Source organism: Heloderma suspectum, chromosome 2, assembly GCF_057233095.1.
Source record: "Heloderma suspectum isolate Gila_16-S chromosome 2, 16-S_ref, whole genome shotgun sequence".
Taxonomy (NCBI): Eukaryota; Metazoa; Chordata; class Lepidosauria; order Squamata; family Helodermatidae; genus Heloderma; species Heloderma suspectum.
Window position 1 is genome coordinate 27211171 of NC_139459.1, and position 21958 is coordinate 27233128.

At 45.6% G+C, this 21958-nt stretch overlaps 1 protein-coding gene across 2 annotated transcripts in view; it reads right to left on the bottom strand.

Moving 5' to 3' along the window:
* The window catches only part of RANBP3L (RAN binding protein 3 like), a 67268-nt gene continuing 45310 nt past the window's right edge, over window positions 1-21958 (bottom strand). For both annotated transcript variants that reach the window (XM_084832051.1, XM_084832050.1), the window contains one exon: window positions 1-1083. In XM_084832051.1, the coding sequence (XP_084688177.1) occupies window positions 1040-1083 (44 nt within the window). In that variant the 3' untranslated portion in view covers window positions 1-1039. The remainder of the gene's footprint in view (window positions 1084-21958) is intronic.

The window sequence follows — 21958 nt, forward strand, 5'->3', positions numbered from 1 at the left end:
GTCCTTTAATGAAGTTTTAATAGCTAATAGTATTGCTTATTTTACAAAGAAAAGTATTATTTAAATAAAATTATTTTATAGGTATTGATTTTATAGCCCTTACCCCCACCTCCAGAGTAAACTACTGTCTCAACTGATAAACAGCGCCCCGAGTACAGCATTCGGGAGCATGGAAAATCCCTACAAGATACAGGGTGCATTATTGTGTCCCCCCCCCAACAGCAGATTTTTGTGCACTTGCATGGCATATCTAACTGCAAACATCTGTTTCTACCTTCACACTGTATTTGCTAGCTTTGGGTAGTTCTCTAAAATAGCTTACTATGCACAAAAAGCTCCTGATGATAAGGCTTTCAACATTAACATATTTATAATAACTGCACTCAAAGCTGACATATAGGTTTTACGGACAGCAATTGTATAATAAATCCATGTAGAAATAACACAGTAATTCATAGATAAATGACAAATGCCATCAATATGATGAAATAACTTGGATTAGGATTATCGTTTTTTTTTAAATGGTCCTTAAATATGATTTATTCCAAAATCTGAAGCTTATTTTTTTTTAATGATTCTAAAAGAACAGGAGCCATTCTCGAATTCCTATTTTGAGTGAAAGGAATGACGACTGGATCCTTAAAGTGCTTCTTCCATGTATTTTCAATGTCCTAAATCACCCTTGAAAAGTTCTGGGGTGCTTCCAGACAAGGTTTTTATGTGTGATCACCCTGCCTCATCCACAGAATTTTACAGGAGGTCCAGAAGATGTCTTCAACTTGCAAATCTCCTGTGTTTTCCCAGTGCTTCTTCCATTTTTATTTCTTTCCACAAAAAATCCATTAAGGAGGGAATAGCTGCACGATGCTTTTGGACTAGTAGCGCTAGGAGCACTGTGTCTGGAAGCACTGTTTGTCCCAGAGTCATAGAACAAATGCTGCACAGAATTTCTACATGTACTGATTCCATAAGATCACTTAGGATATTTTAACAAGACAAGTTTCCATTCTTGTTACTTGGATTGGAGGTAAGGAAGTTGTCACGAACAGACCACAGGGTGTCTGCGGATCCATCGAGAATGATCTGAAGGATAATGTAAAGTCATTGGTTATTTCATGGGAGGAACAGAATCAACATTCCTTAAGCCACAAAAGTGTTATCTAAATTCAGACCACTAAAACTCAAGGGGGCACTCATTTGTGGACCTGGGTTGCCAAGTGACCTGGCCATTTCCAAACTACTGAAACATTTTATCCTTCTTTTTTAACAAGAGGATAATTTTGTTCTTCTTCTCAACTTCAGTATTGCACAATGATATCTGTGATATTCTAATTTCAAATATTTAAGGGTACAATCCTATGCATGTTTAGACAGAAAAAAGTCCTACAATTCCCAGCATTCCCCAGCCAGCAGGAATTTGGAGACCTAGCAGGCCCTATGGAGCTGACTGAATCTACCAAATTTCAGTCCAGTGGTTTGTGCGCTAGCCATGCGTAAAGTTTCCTTTTCTCAAAGTCTAAAACAAAAAGTAAAAACTGTCAAGTCACCCAGGGATTAGAGATCCTAATCAGAAGGTGTTTACAGTGACCATTAGGAGGTCACTATCCTAAATCTGTGGTGTAGGGTTTTTTTTTTTTGAGGTGCAAAAAACCTCTCTCCCCCTTATTTTCTTTTCTGCTCTTACATGCCCACTGTTGGGAGCTTGCCTGCAATGAAATTTTGAAGAGTGAGAAGGAAGGGAAGAAGAGCGCCATGTGAAATACTGGTATTTCACACAGCACCTGATTTTACTGCCCCAAAGTGAACCTTTGGCTTCTGCAGAAGTTTAGTAGCTTCAGTACAGCAAAGGATCCAATCAGCCTCCACAAACTTCTTTCTCCCCCTCCACTTTAATTTCTCCTAAATAGCTGTAGAACTCAAATAATCCCAAAGGGAGGGCTAGGACTATGTGGCATCATGATCAAGAAACTGCTGGGGCTTTTAAACAGGTTCTACACTTTTAAAAAAGCTAGAAAAAGCCCTCTACCACCTCACTGGAAAAGACCCTGATGCTGGGAAAGACTGAAGGCAAAAGGAGAAGGGGACAGCAGAGGATGAGATGGCTTGATAGCATCACCGATGCAATGAATATGGACTTGAGCACACTTCAGGAGAGGGCGGAGGACAGGAAGGCCTGGCGTGCTATGGTCCATGGGGTCACGGAGAGTCGGACACGACTTAACGACTGAACAACAACAACAATCCTTGCAAACCCTGCACAGCCTCCTAAATTCCTCTGAAGTACTACCTCTCTGAAAGGAGCCACTTGGCTTAGGGAATTCTCTCTACCCCCCCTCCCCACATTTCCAATCACCATTCTTCTTTTCTTCTTCCTTCCCCTATCCTGTTCTTTCTTTTCTTTCTTTCTTTCTTTCTCTTCTTTATTCCACCCAGAGCATATCTTGGGGAATTCTTAAAGACAATTTTCTTCGGCGGGCAAGAGAAGTTCTGCACAGTATTTGACTTTATACAAACTGACAAGAGAGCTGGTTTTTCTCCTTCTCCTCACTCAAGTCTTTGAGAAGAGTGGGTTTACGTGGTTGCAGAGAAACAAATCTGGGGCTGTTTTGTTTGTCAGTTGCCATTATCCAGCAATAGGAAGGGCTGTAGCTCACTGGCAGAGCACATGCTTGGCATGCAGAAGGTCCTGGGTTCAATCCCCAGCATCTCCAGGTAGGGCTAGGAAAGAATTCTGCCTGAAACTTTGGAGAGTTGCTGCTGCCAGTCAGTGTCAACTATTCTAGATGGACTAGGGTCTGACTCAGTATAAGGCAGCTTCCTATGTTCCTATTTGCAGCCGGGCTGCTGCGGCTGCAAATGGTGGCCGTCGTAGCGGCCACATTTTGCATCCTTGCAGGCAGCTGTGATAGGCTACGTAAGTATTTACGTAGCCTATCACGGTAAAGGCAGCCATGCAAATGGCGTAGCAGCCGCCATTTGCATGGCTGCCTTTACCGTGATAGGCTATGTAAATACTTACGTAGCCTATCATGACTGCCTGCAAGGACGCAAGTGGCAGCCTCAGCAGGCCGGCAGTGGCCAGCTGGGAGACCAGCCAGAGCCACCGGAGCTGCCACGACCGCTGCATCCTCCCCAGGTAAGCTCCATCCCAGGGGGATTCCTGAATAACCAAGTTTTCAGTGCATGGTGGAAGCTCATTAAAGAGGGGGCATGGCGGAGTTCCCTAGAGAGGGAGTTCCACAGAGTGGGGGCCACCACAGAGAAGGCCTTCTCCCTTGTCCTCACCAGCCTAGCTATCCTGGCTGGTGGGACAGAGAGAAGGCCATCCAAGGCTGATCTTGTTGAGCGGCCTGTCTGGTGATGCTGGAGGCACTCCTTGAGATAGGCTGGGCTGGAACTGTATAGGGTTTTAAAGGTCAAAACCAACACCTTGAATTTGGCCCGGAAAACAACTGGTAGCCAGTGCAACTCCTTCAGTGCAAAACCAGCACCTTTAATCAGGCAAGCCGCCGTATTCTGTACCAGCTGCAGCTGCAGTCGGGAAGGTAGGGGCGCAGCCACTGTATCAGATGGAGTTGGTACAATGCTGTCCAGCTCACGGCTGACACCTGAGCCTCCATGGACAGCTGGGAGTCTAAAATGACCCCCAGGCTGTGGACCAAGTCTTTCAAGGGTAGCCATACCCCATTCAACACCAGGTCAACATCCCCCAACCTGCTCTTGTCTCCCAGAAAAAGTACCTCGGTCTTGTCAGGGTTCAGCTTCAGCATATTCCTCCCCATCCAGCCACTCACCGTCTCCAGACATTTAGAGAGGGATTCTACAGCCAACCTTGGTGAAGATTTGAACAAGAGGTAGAGCTGTGTGTCATCCACATATTGATGACACCTCACCCCAAACCTCCTGATGATAGCCCCCAGCAGCTTCACATTGATGTTAAATAGCATCAGGGAGAGGATGGAACGCTGTGGCACCCCACACATCAGCGGCCACGGGTCTGAAACCTCCTCTTCCGGTGCTACCCTCTGGTGCCTGCCAGAGAGGAAGGACCAGAACCACCATAATACGATGTCTCCAATGCCCATCCTCTCCAGGCGATCCAGGAGGATACCGTGGTCAACGGTATCAAAAGCCACTGAGAGGTCGAAGAGAATAAGGAAGGAGCATTCACCCCTATTCAAAGCCCTCCTCATATCATCAACCAAAGCAACCAAGGTTGTTTCTGTCCCATGACCAGGCCTGAAGCCCGAATGAAATGGATCTAGATAATCGGCTTCTTCTGAGTGTGTCATCAACTGCATCGCCACCACCCGCTCAATAATCTTGCCCCCAAATGGCAGATTTGAGACAGGGCAAAAGTTGTTCAAAACTTGGGGATCCAAGGAGGGCTTCTTTAAGAGCAGTCTTATCACTGCCTCCTTGAGGGCTGATGGCATCACTCCTTCCTCAAGGGAGGTGTTCACCACCTGTTCTGCATGTTTACTCAGAAATAAGTCCTGAGTTGTGAGCATGGTACTGCAAGCTTAATACAGTGTTTACCCAATTCCGTCTGATGAATTGACTACCCTTTCAGCATAGTCCTATGCATGTTTTGTCATTTGTGGTTTTGTGGGTTTTTTTGCATGAACTCTAGCTTCAGTGGTGAGGGAAAGGCACTTAGTACATGCTAGGGATGGTAGAGAAATCTGCCACGGACTCCAATGAGGCCGGATTATTTAAAATCCGGCCCCCAGAGTCCATGGGGGAACAGACTACTTCCCCCCCGCTACCCCGCGAAATTCTCCCCGGACAGACCCTACCTGCCGCTGTCTGGTCCAGGTCCGTCCGCTGCCATCCGCTGCCCTGGTCTGTGGCTGCAAATGGCATCCGCTACGCCAGACGCCATTTGCAGCTGCAGACCAGCACCAGACGGAAGTCCAGCTGTGGATGGGCCCGGCTGGCAGCTCCGCGGACTCGCCATGGAGCGGAGCTGGCCAGGGAGGATTCCAGGTGGAGGGAAAGATCGTCCCCTCCCCCGCGGATGCCCTGGACTGGACGGGTGAGTGGGGTTCGTACACCCCTAGTACATGCTCAGAGTTTCTCCATAACTTAGCCCTAGGGATGTCAGAGAATTCCACGCTGGATCTCGGTGAGGCCGAATGCAAGTGCATTCAGCCCCCCGAAATCCATTGCGGAATGAAGCCCCCGCCTCCCCCAACCCACAAAAGTCGGGTGGCACGAAGCCCCCACCCCACAAAAATAGCGCAAAACGGAGCAGTTACCTGCTCCTGTCGGCACTGACTTGCGAATGGCGGCCACCCTGCGGCTGCCATTTGCTTCCTCTTTCATGCCATGATAGGCTACGTAAATACATACGTAACCTTTCACGACTAATGCAGGGACGCCTTTTGCGTCCCTGTGGAGGCCGTGATAGGCTACGTAAGTATTTACGTAGCCTATCACGGCAGGCTAAAAAAAAAAACGCATACGCAAATGGCGGCTATGGCCGCCGCCATTTGCGTTCCTTATTTTAGGCCGTCTTAGTCTATGTAAATATTTACGTAGACTATTACAGCCAAAATAAATTGGAACGCAAATAGCGCAGCGGGCGCTATTTGTGTTCCCCTTTATTTTCGCCATAATAGTCTACGTAAATATTTACGTAGACTAAGATGGCCAAAAATAAGGAATGCAAATGGTGGTGGCCATAGCCGCCGCCATTTGTGTACACTTTTTCTTTTTTTTTACCCAGAGCCCTCCGCGGCCGGAAATCCGGCTGCGGACGGTTCTGGCCTGGGCCTGGCCAGCTGCTCCACAGAGCCGCCGCGGAGCACAGCTGGCCGGTCGAGGATTCCGGGGGGGGGGAGGAATGGAGCGCCTCCCCCCTGTCGAGGATTCCGGGGGGAGGGACGGAGCTGCTCCCCCCCTCCACTGCGAAGCAGATCCACAAAACGGTAAGTGACTTTCGTACATCCCTACTTAGCCCTAGTTTTGAAAACAGATTCATTGGCTGAATCCTGGTGAAGTCTTGGCACAAATGAAGTTATGGGGAGGAAGATACAATGAGAACTTGTGCCTAACAAGGAGGAGGTAGAGAGGAGTTGCACAAAACAAGACATCTGTTTTGATGAAGAGCTGCTGGAGGATGGTAGGATGAGGAGGGATGGTTGCATGGAGGGGAATAGAATTGGTAGGGGGAGAATGTAAGTGCTCAGTGGTGAAAGAAAAACATTTTGCAGATGCTCAGAGGCACTCTATATTTAAGAATATAAGAAGAGCCGTGATGCATCAGACCAAGGTCCATTTAGTCCAGCATTCTGTTCACACAGTGGCCAACCAGATGCCCACAGGAAACCCACAAGCGGGACATGAGTGCAATAGCAATTTCCCACCCATGTTCCCCTGCTGCTAACATTGCTGAAATGTAAATAAATTCTAAATGTGCATGCATGTATATCCTTCAGAAACTTTGCAGGTTTCTTGCCTGGGGGACACCTCTAATAACCTGTGCATTTTCAGACAAATTTACCCAAAAACTATTTGGGTGAAGGGAAAGCAAATCACTCCTTCCTCCAAACTGGAGAACTCCCCTTCCACATGAACTGCTGCACCTATCCTTCTGAAACTTTGCTGGTTTCTTACTTAGGGACAGCTAGGGATGTACGGATTCCCCACCATCCATTCCAGTGAGAAATCCGTGGGGGGGGAGATTCGTCCCCCCCCCCAAATCCTTGCAGAGCGGCTCCACTTCGTGAGGATTCCGCAGAGCTGAGGGCCGGTTACCTGAATCAACCAGAGCCCTTCGCCTCCGCGCCGGTCAGCATTTTTTTTAAAAAATGGCAATCGGCAGGATGTCCCCATAGACTTATACGCAAAATAGAGCCATGAATCTTGCATATAAGCCTATGGACACATAGACTTATACGCAAGATTCACAGCTCTATTTTGCATATAAGTCTATGAGGACATCCTGCCGATCGCCTTTAAAAAAAAAAAAAGATCAGCACAGAGGTGAAGGGCTCCTGGTGCAACAAGCAGCCATGCCATCCCACGTGAAATCCTCCAGGAGAGGAGGTAAATGGGCCCTCAAGAATCCGGCCTCATTTGAATCCGTGACAGATTTCTCTAACATCCCTAGGGACAACTGTAGGCTGTCTGTAATTTTCAGAACAATGGTCCACAAGGAACTTAGGGAGATAAGTATGTCCTCTTTTGGAGACCTCAAAATGTCAAGGCCACCCTTGCACAAAAAAAACCTTGTGGTTAGCATTCTGAAATTTGGCAGACATGATCTCCTCTGATGGGGCAATGAATCCTGAAATGTTTATCCAATTCTTCCAAGGAATTAAAATGTTATTGGCAGTTCCCTTTAAAAGAAAATCACAATATAAACCTTGCAGCTATTTTTCTGACATTGGGCAGGTGTAATCCCCTTCTAGGGGGCTACTATGCCTGAAATTATCATCCAGTTCTGACCAAGAGAAAAAAGTTACAGTTTTTTTCTAATTTCCCATGGTAGTCAGCCGGAAGCACAAAGACTCATTTTTCCAAACAATGACTCAGGTTTGGTGCTGAGCTGAAGTGGTCCAACTACAAATGGGTCAGAGCAGAGGTGGGATGTTTTCCAAAATGCTGAATCGGGGTCTGAGTTGAAGTGGGGTGGGGGGTCAGTGCACACTTCTTATGTATGTATGTAATCTATATACAAATGCAAGCACACTACATGCACACACACACACACACACATCTTCAAGATGAGGCTGGACAGCCATCTGTCAGGGATACTCTAACTTGGATTCCTGCATTCTTCACCAAGGTTGGCCGGAGAATCCCTGTCCAAATGTCTGGAGACGGTGAATGGCTGGATGGGGAGGAACAGGCTAAAGCTGAACCCTGACAAGACCGAGGTACTTTTGGTGGGAGACAAGAGGAGGCTGGGGGATGTTGACCTGCTGTTGAATGGGGTACGGCTACCCTTGAAAGACCAGGTCTGCAGCCTGGGGGGCATTCTGGACTCCCAGCTGTCCATGGAGGCTCAGGTGTCAGTTGTGAGCCGGACAGCGCTGTATCAACTCCATCTGATACGGCGGCTGTGCCCCTTCCTTCCCGACCATCTGCTCCCATCAGTAGTACATGCCCTGGTCTCCTCTCGTTTAGACTACTGTAATGTGCTCTACGTGGGGTTACCCTTGAAGACAGTTCGGAAGCTGCAGCTGGTACAGAATGCGGTGGCTCGCCTGATTAAAGGCAGCTGCCGGCGAGATCACATCACTCCAGTGCTGAAGAGTTGCACTGGTTACCAGTTGTTTTCCGGGCCAAATTCAAGGTGTTGGTTTTGACCTTTAAAATCCTATATGGTTCCAGCCCAGCCTATCTTAAGGAGCGCCTTCAGCAGCACCAGATAGGCCGCTTAACAAGATCAGCCTCGGATGGCCTTCTCTCTGTCCCATCAGCCAGGACAGCTAGACTGGTGGGGATGAGGGAGAGGGCCTTTTCTGTAGTGGCCCCCACTCTGTGGAACTCCCTCCCTAGGGAACTCCGTCATGCCCCCTCTTTAATGAGCTTCCGTTGTGCATTAAAAACGTGGCTGTTCAGGCAGGCATTTGGGGTGGGTTAGGGTATTTTAGAAAATGTTTTTATTGTAGAATTCTATTGTTTTATTATATGTTGTACATCGCCCAGAGTGGCTGGGTGACCAGCCAGATGGGCAATTAATAAATTAAATAATAAATAAATAAAAATAAAAATTGAGCAGGAGGGTGGACTCGATGGCCTTGTAGGCCCCTTCCAACCCTACTATTCTATGATTCTATGATATATATACGTATATGCAAATTTGTGTTATGGGCCTGTGCCCCAGATCTTTTAAGAACCTAGCAACGCCTCTGCTCAACATCATAACAGAAAAATATGCTGCACAATCATTTATCTGTAGAAAAATGGACTGTGAATGCCATCAGCATTAAATGAAGTGTAGGACCATTGTTTATGCTTTCATGAGGAGTGTTTTGCAAACAAGTGCCTTGCTATTCCCCCACCCCTTGTGGGAAATGATTAGCAATGGAGGGAAAATCTATATATCTTTGTTATGTCAATATCTCAAAGCCAGTGTGCATGGCTGCAGTCCAGCAAAAGTTAATCTTAGTCTTAATCCCACTGAAACTAATGGAACACAATTTGCTCCACTCCTATGCCTGAGGTTATTTTTCTTCCTACGCTGCTGGAAGAAAAAGTAAGAGGACTGGAGCGGCAACTGTCAACCCTCCGGGGAATAAGAGAACACGAAGAGTTCTTGGACAGAATGGGGGAACTACAGCAGCAAAGGGAAGACCAGAAGCTTGAAGAGTAACAGCAAGATGAGGCAGAAGTGGGAAATGCTGAGATGAAGAAAAATGGAGTAGAGGATACTCCTTGGAAAAGGGTGACAGTTAGGAGGAGAAGAACTAGATGCCACTCTGCACCAGTGGAAGCAGTGGAGCTGTGGAACCAATTCCAGGTACTTGCGGATGAGACTGGAGGACAGCCTGCAGAGGAAGAATCACAGGGGAACCTACATGAGAGTGAGCAAGAGGCTGAAGGTCAGTCAAACAGAGGCGATGAAAGCCAGGCCTACAACAACAAGAAGAGAAGAGTGGTAGTAGTGGGAGACTCCTTGCTGCGTGGGATCGAGACCCAAGTGTGTCGCGAAGACCCGTGGACTCGCCAGGTATGTTGTCTCCCGGGAGGACAGATTAGAGACGTGACTGAAAGGTTGCCTGCACTCATAAAGCCCACTGACAGGTATCCCTTTCTTCTCATCCATGTGGGAACAAATGATACAGCCAAGCAGAGCTACAAAGAAATCACGTCAGACTTTGAAGCTCTGGGAAGGAAACTCAAGAACTTTGGGACCCAGATAGTTTTCTCATCCATACTTCCAGTAGTTAGAAGAGGGATAGAAAGGGAACGAAAAATACTCCAGGTGAATGACTGACTACGAAGGTGGTGCTGATGAGAGAGATTTGGATTCTGGGACCATGGGCTATACTTCCTGGAAGATGGGCTGTTGGCAAGGGACGGGTTGCCCCTCACAAAGGCTAGGAAGAATGTGTTTGGCCACAGCTTGAAGAACTTCATCAGGAGGGCTTTAAACTGAATCCTACAGGGAAGGGAGATGTAAAGTTGGGGGTAACAATGGACGTAGGCTCATGCACTGCAATGGAGAGAACAGCTCTAAGAGCACCCAATAATAGTCTTCAGTCACATGTAGGAAGAAAGCCAGACTATGAAGCACATGGTCTTCGATGTCTATATACTAATGCCCAGAGTACGGGAAACAAACAGAACGAACTTGAACTCTTGATACAGGAAGGAAATTATGACTTGATAGGTATAACTGAGACTTGGTGGGATGACTCTCATGACTGGAATACAGCAATTGAAGGATATAACTTGTTCAAAAAGGACAGGAGGAACAGAAAGGGCAGTGGGGTTGCAGTGTATGTGAAAAATACATATCTCTGCACAGAACTACAGGAGGATGAACTTGGTAGCCCCATCAAGAGCATCTGGGTCAAAATAAATGGAGCAAAGAATAAAAGGAACCTGATGGTTGGAGTCTACTACCGGCCACCCAATCAAGGAGAAGACGAGGATGAAACTTTTGAAAAGCAAATAGCCTATGTTTTAAGGAAGCATGATATAGTAGTAATGGGGGACTTCAATGGCCCCTCCAGGAAATTCCTGACTTGTATGGTGCACAACTTCCGCCTACAGAAAGTAGAGGAAGGAACTAGAGGATCGGCTATCTTTGACTTGATCCTAACCAACAGAGATGACTTAGTGGATAAAGTAGCAGTTACAGGAACTCTGGGGGAAAGTGACCATGTTGTACTTGAGTTCTTGGTTCTAAGGGAAGCAAAAGCCTAGTGTGGTCAAACAAATACCCTGGATTTTAGGAAAGCTGATTTTAATAAACTCAGAACAATGATAAGTAAGGTCCCATGGCAAGCGACACTAATGAGAAAAGGAGTCCAAGATGGGTGGGAGCTTTTAAAAAAGGAAATTCTCAAGGCACAATTACAAACAATTCCAACAAGAAGAAAAGGTGGAAGACAACAGAAGAAGCCAATGTGGCTTCACAAAAAGCTAAGAGATGACCTGAAAACAAAAAAGTACACATACAGGAAGTGGAAAGAAGGCCAAGTAACAAAGGAAGAGTACAGGCAGGTACCACAGAATTGCAGGGATGGTGTCAGGAAGGCTAAAGCTGAGAATGAGCTGAGGTTAGTGAGGGATGCTAAAAATAACAAAAAGGCTTTCTTCAGCTAAGACAGAGGAAAGAAATGGTGGTTCAGCTATTAAATAAGGATGGCAAAATGATAACAGATGACAAAGAAAAGGCAGAGGTGCTCAATTCCTACTTTGGCTCAGTCTTCTCCCAAAAGAGGGTCTATGACCCCCCTGGCAAAGGCAAAGTACAGGCTGAAGGGGCAGGATTGCAGCTTGAGATCGATAGGCATATGGTCAAGGAACACCTAATTACTTTGAATGAGTTCATATCTCCAGGGCCAGATGAACTGCATCCTAGAGTAATAAAGGAAAATTCTGGAGCAGATGATAAAGCAATCCATCTGTAAGCACCTTGAAAGCAATGCAGTGATTACTCAAAGCCAACATGGATTTGTCAAGAACAAATTCTGCCAGACAAATCTGATCCCATTTTTTGATCAAGTAACCTCCCTTGTCGACTGTGGGAATGCTGTAGACATAAAATACCTCAACTTCAGCAAAGCTTTCGACAAAGTGCCCCATGATATCCTGATGAGCAAACTAGCTCAAAGTGGGCTAGATGAAACAATGATCCAGTGGATCCACAGTTGGCTACAGAATCGGACTTAAAGAATCCGACTTAAAGTGTCAACTGGACCTTCTCAGACTGGGGAGAGGTAACGAGCGGGGTACCGCAGGGCTCAGTCCTGGGCCCAGTGCTCTTCAGCATTTTTATGAATGACTTGGAGGAGGAGGTGCAGGGAATGCTGATCAGATTTGCAGATGACACCAAATTGGGCGGGATAGCTAATACCTTGGAAGACAGAAACAAAATTCAAAGTGATCTGGATAGACTGGAGCGCTGTGCAGAAAACAACAGAATGACATTTAATAGGGATAAATGCCAAGTTCGGCACCTAGGAAAATGAAACCAAATGCACAGTTACAAGATGGGGGATACATGGCTCAACAACACTACAAGCGAGAAGGATCTTGGAATTGTTGTAGATCACAAGCTGAATATGAGCCAACAATGTGATGTGGCTGCAAAAAAGGCAAATGCTATTTTGGGCTGCATTCATAGAAGCATAGCTTCCAAATCCCGGGGAGTACTAGTTCCCCTCTACTCAGCACTGGTTAGGCCTCATCTGGAGTACTGTGTCCAGTTCTGGGCACCACACTTTAAGAAGGATGCAGGTAAACTGGAGAGGGTTCACAGGAGGGCAACAAAGATGATCAGGGGACTGGAAACAAAGCCCTATGAAGAGAGACTGAAAGAACTGGGCATGTTTAGCCTAGAGAAGACTGAGGGGAGATATGATAGCACTCTTCAAGTACTTGAAAGGTCGTCACAGACAGGAAGGCCAGTGTCAGGAGCACCCTAGCTGCCTCTTGCAGTCCCCTCCAATAGCTAACTCAGGACACAGACGATGAGTATTCTTTCCAAGGCTTTATTCCTTTATTACTTTATGACTCTTTCAGATACTAATCACTAGCGACTAAGCAAGGAACAGCACTGAGGAAAGATAGCAGAGTAGCCTAAGCTCCAGTTTAGGCAGTTGGTCCCCATTTGAAGGGGAACCACGGGAAGAGTCTGAACTTATGGGCTATGGAGAGATCCTCCCTCTTTCCCTTGGGTCCTCGGGACACGACCGTTGTTTGAGCGCCAAACAAGCGGTAAGCCTCTTTTCGGCGCCCTCCATCTGTCGTCACTCCCTGTGTCTGCACCGAGTGTCCAGCAAGCCCCCCTCCAGTGCTCTCACTGCCAGGGTCACTATCTATCCCAGGAATGATGGCAGGAGGAATCTCTGCCAGTTGCTGTGCTTGTGAGAGATGAGTGAGCTCCTCTCCCACGGATTGCTGTTCCCCCTCAGAATCAGAACTGCTCTGGGACTCTATGGGCTCAGTTTCCAGAATCTCTTCTCGATCATCCCAGAGTGCAGGACACGGAATAATGGGCTCAAATTACAGGAAGCCAGATTCCGGCTGAACATCAGGAAAAAATTCCTGACTGTTAGAGCAATACGACAATGGAACCAATTACCTGGGGAGGTGGTGGGCTCTCCCACACTGGTGGCGTTCAAGACGAGGCTGGACAGCCATCTGTCAGGGATGCTCTGACTTGGATCCCTGCATTGAGCAAGGGGTTGGACTCGATGGCCTTGTAGGCCCCTTCCAACCCTACTATTCTATGGTTCTATGATTCTAGGTCCCACTGTGTTCAGTGGGGCTTTTTATGTTTGCATACGACTGTAGCTTTAGCTAGATTGGGGCTAGAAATAATGTTGCCAGACAATCAGGAAAAATAGTGGCCTGGCTGGGATTTTGCTCATTACCAGAAAGCAAGGAGGCAAGGCCAGAAACTTGCTTACTGCATAGAAACTGCATAGCTTTGCCCCAGTCATGACAGAAAAATGAGATTCCATCCTATGGCTCCATCATGGACCTAGTCCCTTGGGCTCCATCTTCAGACCCCACCAGGCACCAGAATGTTTGTTCTCATGAATTTTCAGCCTTGCCCTAGTCCAGCCTTCTCCAGCCCAGTGCCCTCCAGATGTTTTGGACTTCAGTTTCCATCAGCCCCAGCCAGCATGGCGCATGGTCAGGAAAACTGTGAAATTTCATCAGTAAATCTGATTCTATTCATTTAGGACTCAGTCAAGAAGATAATGGTTCCCTCTGCCATTAAGGTATTAAATTAGCATAGCAAAGATAGGAAGACTGTGTTATCACCAATTACTGCTGCCATGTATGTTCACGGTATGTTGTATATATTTATCTTATTTATTACATCCCCATCCCATCCATCCCCCAGGGAGCTCAGGACCATGTATGGAATTCTCTTCCCACCTAGTTTATCCTTAGCACAATCCTATGACATAGCTTAGGCTGAGAGATAGTGCCTGGCCCAACATCACCCAGTGAAGCTTCATGACTGAGTGGAATTTGAATCCAGGTCTCCCCAATTTTAATCTAGCATTGAACAGGCAGAATCAACTGGTGTGTTTTTTCCTGGCATGATGATGTGTTGATGAGAAAAGCTGTGCCGGCCAATTTCTACCTGCCACACAAATGCTAAAGGCAGAACATCGCAAAAGTTGGCAACCCTAGAGTGGCAGGCAAGATTTTGCAAATGCTGGTATTTGGAGCAAGAGCACAGCAAGGTTGGAACATAGACCTTGCCATGATTAGAGCAGGATCAGCTGGCATGGAAGATAAGCAGAATGATGTGGACATAGTCAGAATAAAAAATATAAAGCAGGAACTGTCAGAGGGCTTGCCAAGGTTGCTTGATAACAGATGGAGACAGGGTGTCAGCAATCAGCTAAATGGAAGAGGAATCTGGACAGATGGGCTGTAAGGAATTGCCAGGATTTATACTACTTCAGACGTCACTCTTTTGTCTTTTTATCTTACGCGCATGGGCATGCACACACACACACACACACACAGTTGGGAAGCCCATCAAAATGAAAGGAATTTGCACCACAGTATGCATGTCCTCCAAGGACTGTGGCCTCTGACCAACTGACCTGTAACTGTTTTTCCCAGATTTGTGTCAGAGGCCTTCACTTGTCAACATGATTGTTTAAATTGCATCTTGGCACTCAGATTGGATATTGCCTCCCACTCTGCAAACAAATTTCAGCTTTTTATTATCTTCCTCTGGAAATTCTCAAGAGTTTTCAGAACTATTCTTCTAGTTAAAGGGGAGAGGTTGTGTACGAATGCCAATTGAAGTAGTGGTTATTTGAGGAGAAGAGGGAGCTCTGTGGCATAACTCTTTTTACCATTTGAAAATGCCACACTCAATTCTTGAAGCTTTATCGGCACAGGTCCTTTTGTTACATCAGCTTTCTCCACCTTGGCACCTTCCAGATGTGTTGGACTACAATTTCCATCATCCCCACCCCAGCATACACATTTTTCCATGAATAAAGTGGTATTTGTCCTCATTTCCCCCCAATATACACTTTTTGGGTGAACTACATTGCAAAGTTTGGAAATGTATGGATTTTGACGGTAAACTGTGTACCAATTTGTATTTAGGTTCAGGATGTGCACATTGAAATGTGAACCGAACAGATTTCTGTTCTGTGCCTACTGGTAATTAACCATCCAGCAGGCACTATCCACTTTGACAACAGGTAGGTTTTATTATAAAAGGACCTGCAGACACGGTGCCTTGTTTCCCTTCCAGTAACCAATAGGAGGGAGAACCAGAGTCAAGTTGAGAGGAATCAAGGTCACTGTCAGGTAGTCTATCCTGTGGTACAGCCAGGTAATTTTAGACCATGGACTTACTAGTTTTATGGGGGACTCCTTTAGGTGGCCATGTGTACTACTTAACTTGTGAAGCATACAACTAACATTTCTGTTCTCTCCGCCACCCCCATTCCAGGCTTACAACTGTTTCTGCATCCTTGTTTGTCAAACCTGATTTAAAAAAAATACTCTGAACATGTGCAGATTTGCATTTTAAACTCACCTAAATCATCATGACTACAGAAATAAAATGGAGTTTACTTCTCTTGTCCAGATGCCCTCATCATTTGCTGTGCCCTGGGTGGTCATTCGGGAGGGGGGCACTGGGCGTCAGGGCCTTGGACTTCAGCTCCAAGATTCAGGCCTAGCTGGACCACTGAGTCTATTAATAATTAATTAATTACATTTATATCACACATTTTTCCTCTTTCAAGGAACCCAAGGTGATTTACACAATTCTCCCCCTCTTTATCCTCACATCTGAGAGTCAGTGACTGGCTCAAAGCCACCAAGTGAGCTTTATGGCCCAGTGAGGATTAGAACCCAGATCTCCTGAGTCCCAGTCCAACACTCTAACTACTACACCACACTACCTCTCCAGTATCTCAACCAGCTATCTAACCAAGAGGCAGTAAGTGGGGCCTGGAAAGCAGCAGGAGAAGGAAGACAGGCTGGGAATAGGGATGGATAAATTAGTCTGTATTGATTTCTCTCACATTCATTTTTTTAAATCTCAAGTTCTTTCCATCCTGTTTATAAAGAATTTTTGCAAATTTTGGTAAGTTTTTTTTTCTTTTTTTTCAACCTACCAAAGAAATTCTCACCCATCCCCGAGAAGCATACTGAGGAGAGACCTTAAGCACAAGAACAGATGAATCTGTTACTCAGGCAAAGGAGTAGGCAGAGAGATGGAAATCTCCCTCCAAAGCTTTCACACCAGTGGTCAATGAGCAGAGCCATCTGGCAGGGCCAAGGCAGAACTGTGAGGGTCAATAAGCCCTCTGCTGGTGAAGGCCCACAAGTTCAGGTAAGTCCCCTGCGGTAAACAGTATTCCAGCCTGAAGCCAGGATTATTGGTTCAAAACAAGTCTCCTTTTCCCTGTCTTTCACACACACACACACACAGCACACATATTTAAAATATTGGTACGTGTGAGGATTTAAGAGGCTGCATTGGTGCGGGGGGGGGGAATGCATATGTACATACAAAATAATTATGAGCTCTGTCCAAAATAATTGCATTGGCCATTGATCAGTGAGCCCATTTACACATGAAAACAAATTTACACCTGTGAGGTGGGCCTTTTTGCTGTGAAAAAACAGCTCTTCAGCCGGGTATTGGAAGATGCTTCAGAATCTCTCCTGCACACCTCATTTTTCATAAGCAACTGACTTCCAGAAGTCGACTGGCTGCTGTTCGGGATGCTTCTCTTGATTAAAAGGGCAACCGTAGGGGGTTTTGCTGCCAGAAGTGGAGAACGAGGTAGCATTCCACCTACAGAAGCCAACTGACTGACAGTTTAGTCTTATTCAACAATAGTCATGGGACACCCTCCTCCACCTCACCCGAGGACCTCAGATTAGCTTAGGGGACACAGGGCAGGCCGCATGGAATACATAGCCCATTCAACAGAGGACAATAATCAGGGGACTACTACTACTGCTCCCTCCACACCGCCCACCATTTCTCACTGAGGCGACCAACTCACTCTGCCTAACGGTAAGACCGGCCCTACAGTGAATGTTTACTCAGAAGCAAGTTGTGCTGTGTTCAGTGGGATTTACTGCATTGTGTAAGTGTGCATAAGACTGAAGCCTGATGCTGTTAAATTAAAATGAGGCATTTAGTAAAAAAATTAAAAACTTAAAATGATTGTCTGCTTGTGTATATATCCCTTCCCCACTACGCACACACACACAAACGGGACTACAATTTTGCATCTTATTTTAAGATGAAGGATGTTTATGAAAGGAAACTCACAAAGATGCTCTCTGCTGTCTTACACAAACATCACAAGTTTACATAAGAAAATATCTTCAGAATGTTATTAGCATATCCTGTGGTATTTCTTTAAATGAAAGAGAAATCTTGTTACTGCTGTTCAGCAGCTCCCAGTTGTTTCAATGGAGCTAATGGGAGGTAACTTTTCCAAATGATTGTATCCAGTGAACTCAATTCAACAGTAAGGGATAGTGCCTAGTGCCTAGCTACAGTTATCCATGTTCTGGCAACCTCTTGCCTGGATTACTGCAATATGTTATATGTGGGGCTGTCTTTGAAAATGATCCAGAAACTTCAGCTGGTCCAAAGCAGGGCAGCGAGATTGTTAACACGGACTGGCCAACGTGATCATATTATGCCAATACTTTTCCATCTGCACTGGCTTCCAGTCCATTTCTGGGCCTGAATCAAAGTGCTGGTATTCAAAGCTGTAAATGGCTTGGGGCCAGGTTACCTGAAGGATCATCTCCTCCCATATACCTGTCCAGACCCTAAGATCATCTTCAGCAGTCCTTCTCCAGGAGCCCCCACCAAAGGAAGTGAGGTAGATGGCTACTAAGAAGAGAGCCTTTTCTGTTGTGGCATCCCAGTTGTGGAATGAACTTTCCAGAGAGGCTTGCCTGGTGTCTACATGGTGTCTTTTTGATGTCAAATGAAGACCATTTTACTTTCCCAGTAATTTTTGTTTTTCAGTTTCTGTTTTAAATCTTGTACTGTATTTCAAATCTTTGCACTTCTGCTAGGTTCTGTTTAGTTATTATTTTTATTTTATATTGTAGTTTTAAACTTTTAAGAGCCTCGTGTGGCGCAGAGTGGTAGGCGGCAGTATTGCAGCCAAAACTCTCCCCACGACCTGAGTTCGATCCCAGCGGAAGCTGGGTCCTAGGTAGCTGGCTCAGGTCGACTCAGCCTTCCATCCTTCCAAGGTCGGTAAAATGAGTACCCAGCTTGCTGGGGGAAAGGTAGTCACGACTGGGAAAGGCAATGGCAAACCACCCCACTACAGTCTGCCATGAAAACGCCAGCGCAAGCGGCGTCCCTCTAGGGGTCAGTAATGACCCAGTGCTTGCACAGGAGGAGCCTTTCCTTTCCTTTTAAACTTTTATATTGTATTTTATCATGTTGTATTTTGTTGTTTTAATTATTGTGAACAGTACAGGTGGTATAGAACTGTAATAAATGAATGAATGAATGAACGAATGTGCAATGAAGGTGAGGGGTGTTGTACATTGCACTTGAGCACTGGTACAGCCCTCATTATCACACAGGTGCACAGTTGCTAAAAAACAACAACCCAACAACCAACCAGTGGAGGCTGGTGGCTCCGATGCCAGTGGGGCAGTGAATCTGTTCCGGGTTTCAGTCAAAACCAGTCAGAACTCTAAAGGAGTTATCCAAGTTGTGCCTTGGATAGCTCCTTTAGAATTCTTTTTGGTTCTGACTGAAACCTGGAGCGGATTCAACGCTCCATAGACATCGACGCCAACATCCTCCACTGCAACCAACCAGCAGCTACACAGAGCAAGGGTACTGTGCTCTGCACAACTACAGCACAGCATGGAGTCTAAGGCTGCAGTCCAATACCCACTTACACAACAGTAATCCCCATTGTGTTCAGTGGGGATTTACTTCTAAGTAGGCACATATGGGATTGCACTATGAAGGTACAAGTTAAATATAATAAAGGGAAGCCAATTAATGGGAACGCAGACTTTTGTTAACCATATGTCTGGGGAGTCTCAGAGATTTTATATTGCTTTGGACGAGCAGTACTGTCAAAGTAGGCCTTTGGGGCAGAAGTCCAGGTCCCCACTCAGCAGAATGAGTAGGAGAGACCCCAAACACAGCAGGGCTGGTGTACATTATATTTAAGTAAGTAGAGTAATACACATTAGCATCTAAAAATGCCCCTTCCATGTAAGGTCATTAAGTCCAGAGATTAAAATTACCTAACTGCACTACTGCCTTGGGCTTTAGTGAAGCCTTCTTGCCACTTCCTTGGGCACTTTAGGCTTACTTTGAAAAGCAAGCAGAACATTAATCAATGTGCAAATGTGTGAACACCATCACCTCCCTACATGGAAGACTCTACACAACCCACCTATACATGAATGCAAGTGTGACACTAACAACTAACAACCTTGGGCTCTCTGCCACCACAATTCTAACATATCAAAGCTTCTAGTACAATCTCCCCGAGAACCAGAGGTATAGGAGGTGAAGGAGCAAGGTCCTTTTCCCCATCTGCTCTTAGTTACATTGATCCCCTTCCCTTTGGCTAGGCACGTATTGTTGATGCTGGTAGATCCTGTGCCAATTATAATTTTGGGGTCTAACTTTGGAAGCTTTCAGTCTGCAAGGGAAACTATGGCCAATGATAGAGAGAAATATTTTCCCCGTCCTCCCTCCCAATCCCTTTACTTATGGCTCATATCTGTTTTGTGAGCCTGAGGGTAGGGACTGTCTGATAGGTGATTTTTGTAAGCCACTCTGGGAGTATTTTGACTGAAGAGTGGGATATAAATGCTTTGAATGAATGAATGAATGAATGAATATTTATTTGAAAATATAGGATTCTGTGAGTAGTGTCCAATGGTGTCCAAGTACTAGCATTAATGACGTTGTGCTAATGTAAGCCAACGATTGCACAACGTAACTAGCACTTATAAGAGCAAGGGAAAAAATAGTCAAAATAGTCAATGGTGGCAAAAATTATTTGGTGCAGCAGCAAAAAAATCAGCCCCTTTATGCCGTCATTCTACCAAATTTTGGTGGTAAGTTGCTGCTTTTTTCCTGTTGCACTAGCAAGGGTTAGTTGTTGTGAGGATGTTGGTTTATGCTAGCACAATGGCATTAGAGCTAGCACTGGGACATAGGAACATAGAAAGCTTTCCTATATTGACTCAGACCATTAGTCCATTTAGCCCAGTATAGTCAACACTGACTGGCACTGGCTCTTCGGGGTTTCAGACAGGAGTTTTCCAGCCCTACCTACACATGCCAGTGACTGAACCTGGGACCTCCTGCATGCAAAGCATGTTGTCTATCACTGAATATGGCCACTTGGATAGTACCCCATATGTATTTTTTTGAATTATTTCCTCACTTTTTTGGCCCTCCACCCACGTATCATACATTCTGCACAATCATGACCCATGTTGTTTGGTTATAGAATAGAGTTTGTGGGCAGCTCAACTGATGGTAATATTATCCAAGACTAAACAGGAAGTCTCCACAGTATAGAGTCACTCCAGCCCTCCCTTAAGTGGGTCCTATGTCACAAAGGGGCACGGATTCAGTTGTAGAATTCTGATGGGAACTGGACCATAAATCTTGGCTTGCAAGTGTCCTGTACAGACTTCACCATCTTTAAGAAAGAAGTGTCCTGTGTCTTTGTATATTATCAAGTAATGTTACCATTCTTGGGTACCGTTACAACCAAACGAACATGGTCACAAAATACATAACTGGATCACTGCTGCAAAACTTGATGAAAGTAAGAACTGGGAACTTGAAAATCATAACATGGAAATCCACTTTTGTTTCAAGTTTTAATACTTTTATTCCAAGTTGTAGCTAATCAGCATTCAATTAGCAATCACTGATAACTCCTGACAAGGCATTCACGACCCAATCAAAACCATAAGAAGGACAAGCAACACCCACCCCACACTATACAAAATCATCAACTGCAAAAAGTCCTGTATGAATGCCACACTTAAAAGGGCCAGGCACCTGGATCTGGTGTACAGCAACAGAATGTAGTGCCAAAGCCAGGGGAGAAACTACAGAAAGTGTTCACTCAGCATAAAAAGACATGTACATGAATCACAGCCATAAATTGCATAATTTGCACAACTACAGCTCTAAATTGCACAATTGGTGCAAATTATGGCCATAATTTGTGCAAATCATGCAATTTATGGCCACAATTTGCACAAATTATGCAAATTTGCACAATTTGAGACTATAATTTGTGCAAACCTCTATTTGCAAAAATGACGGCTGAGACCCCCCACCCCAAATGTGTAAAAAGCCTCTGGAACTTGGGGAAACTGCGCGGCTCATCTCACAAAAGCAAGCTGAGTCGGGCATGCTGCAGAAGTCCGGCGAGCCCCAAAAGGGCCGGATTTCCTGGTGACAGTCATCCCTAGTGACTGATTACATAATTCACTGAAAGCCTACTTCAGTTTTATAATATTATTATAGCACCTCTATTTTCCAAGTGATGAAACGTTCCAGGAGAGCAGTGCTTACCCAGGTTTGGTTTCCTTTGGAAGGAGGTTACAGGAGGCTTATGAAATGTTGTAATATTTGCATTTGTTTACAAATATACAGGTTGAGCATAAGTAGATACACAGCTAAACACTCCAACAGAGAGCTACAATCCACTGCTCCCTCATAAGATCTCACGCAACAGCAAGCACCCTAAGATGCTCCCAGAGCCCAAATATCAGCTCT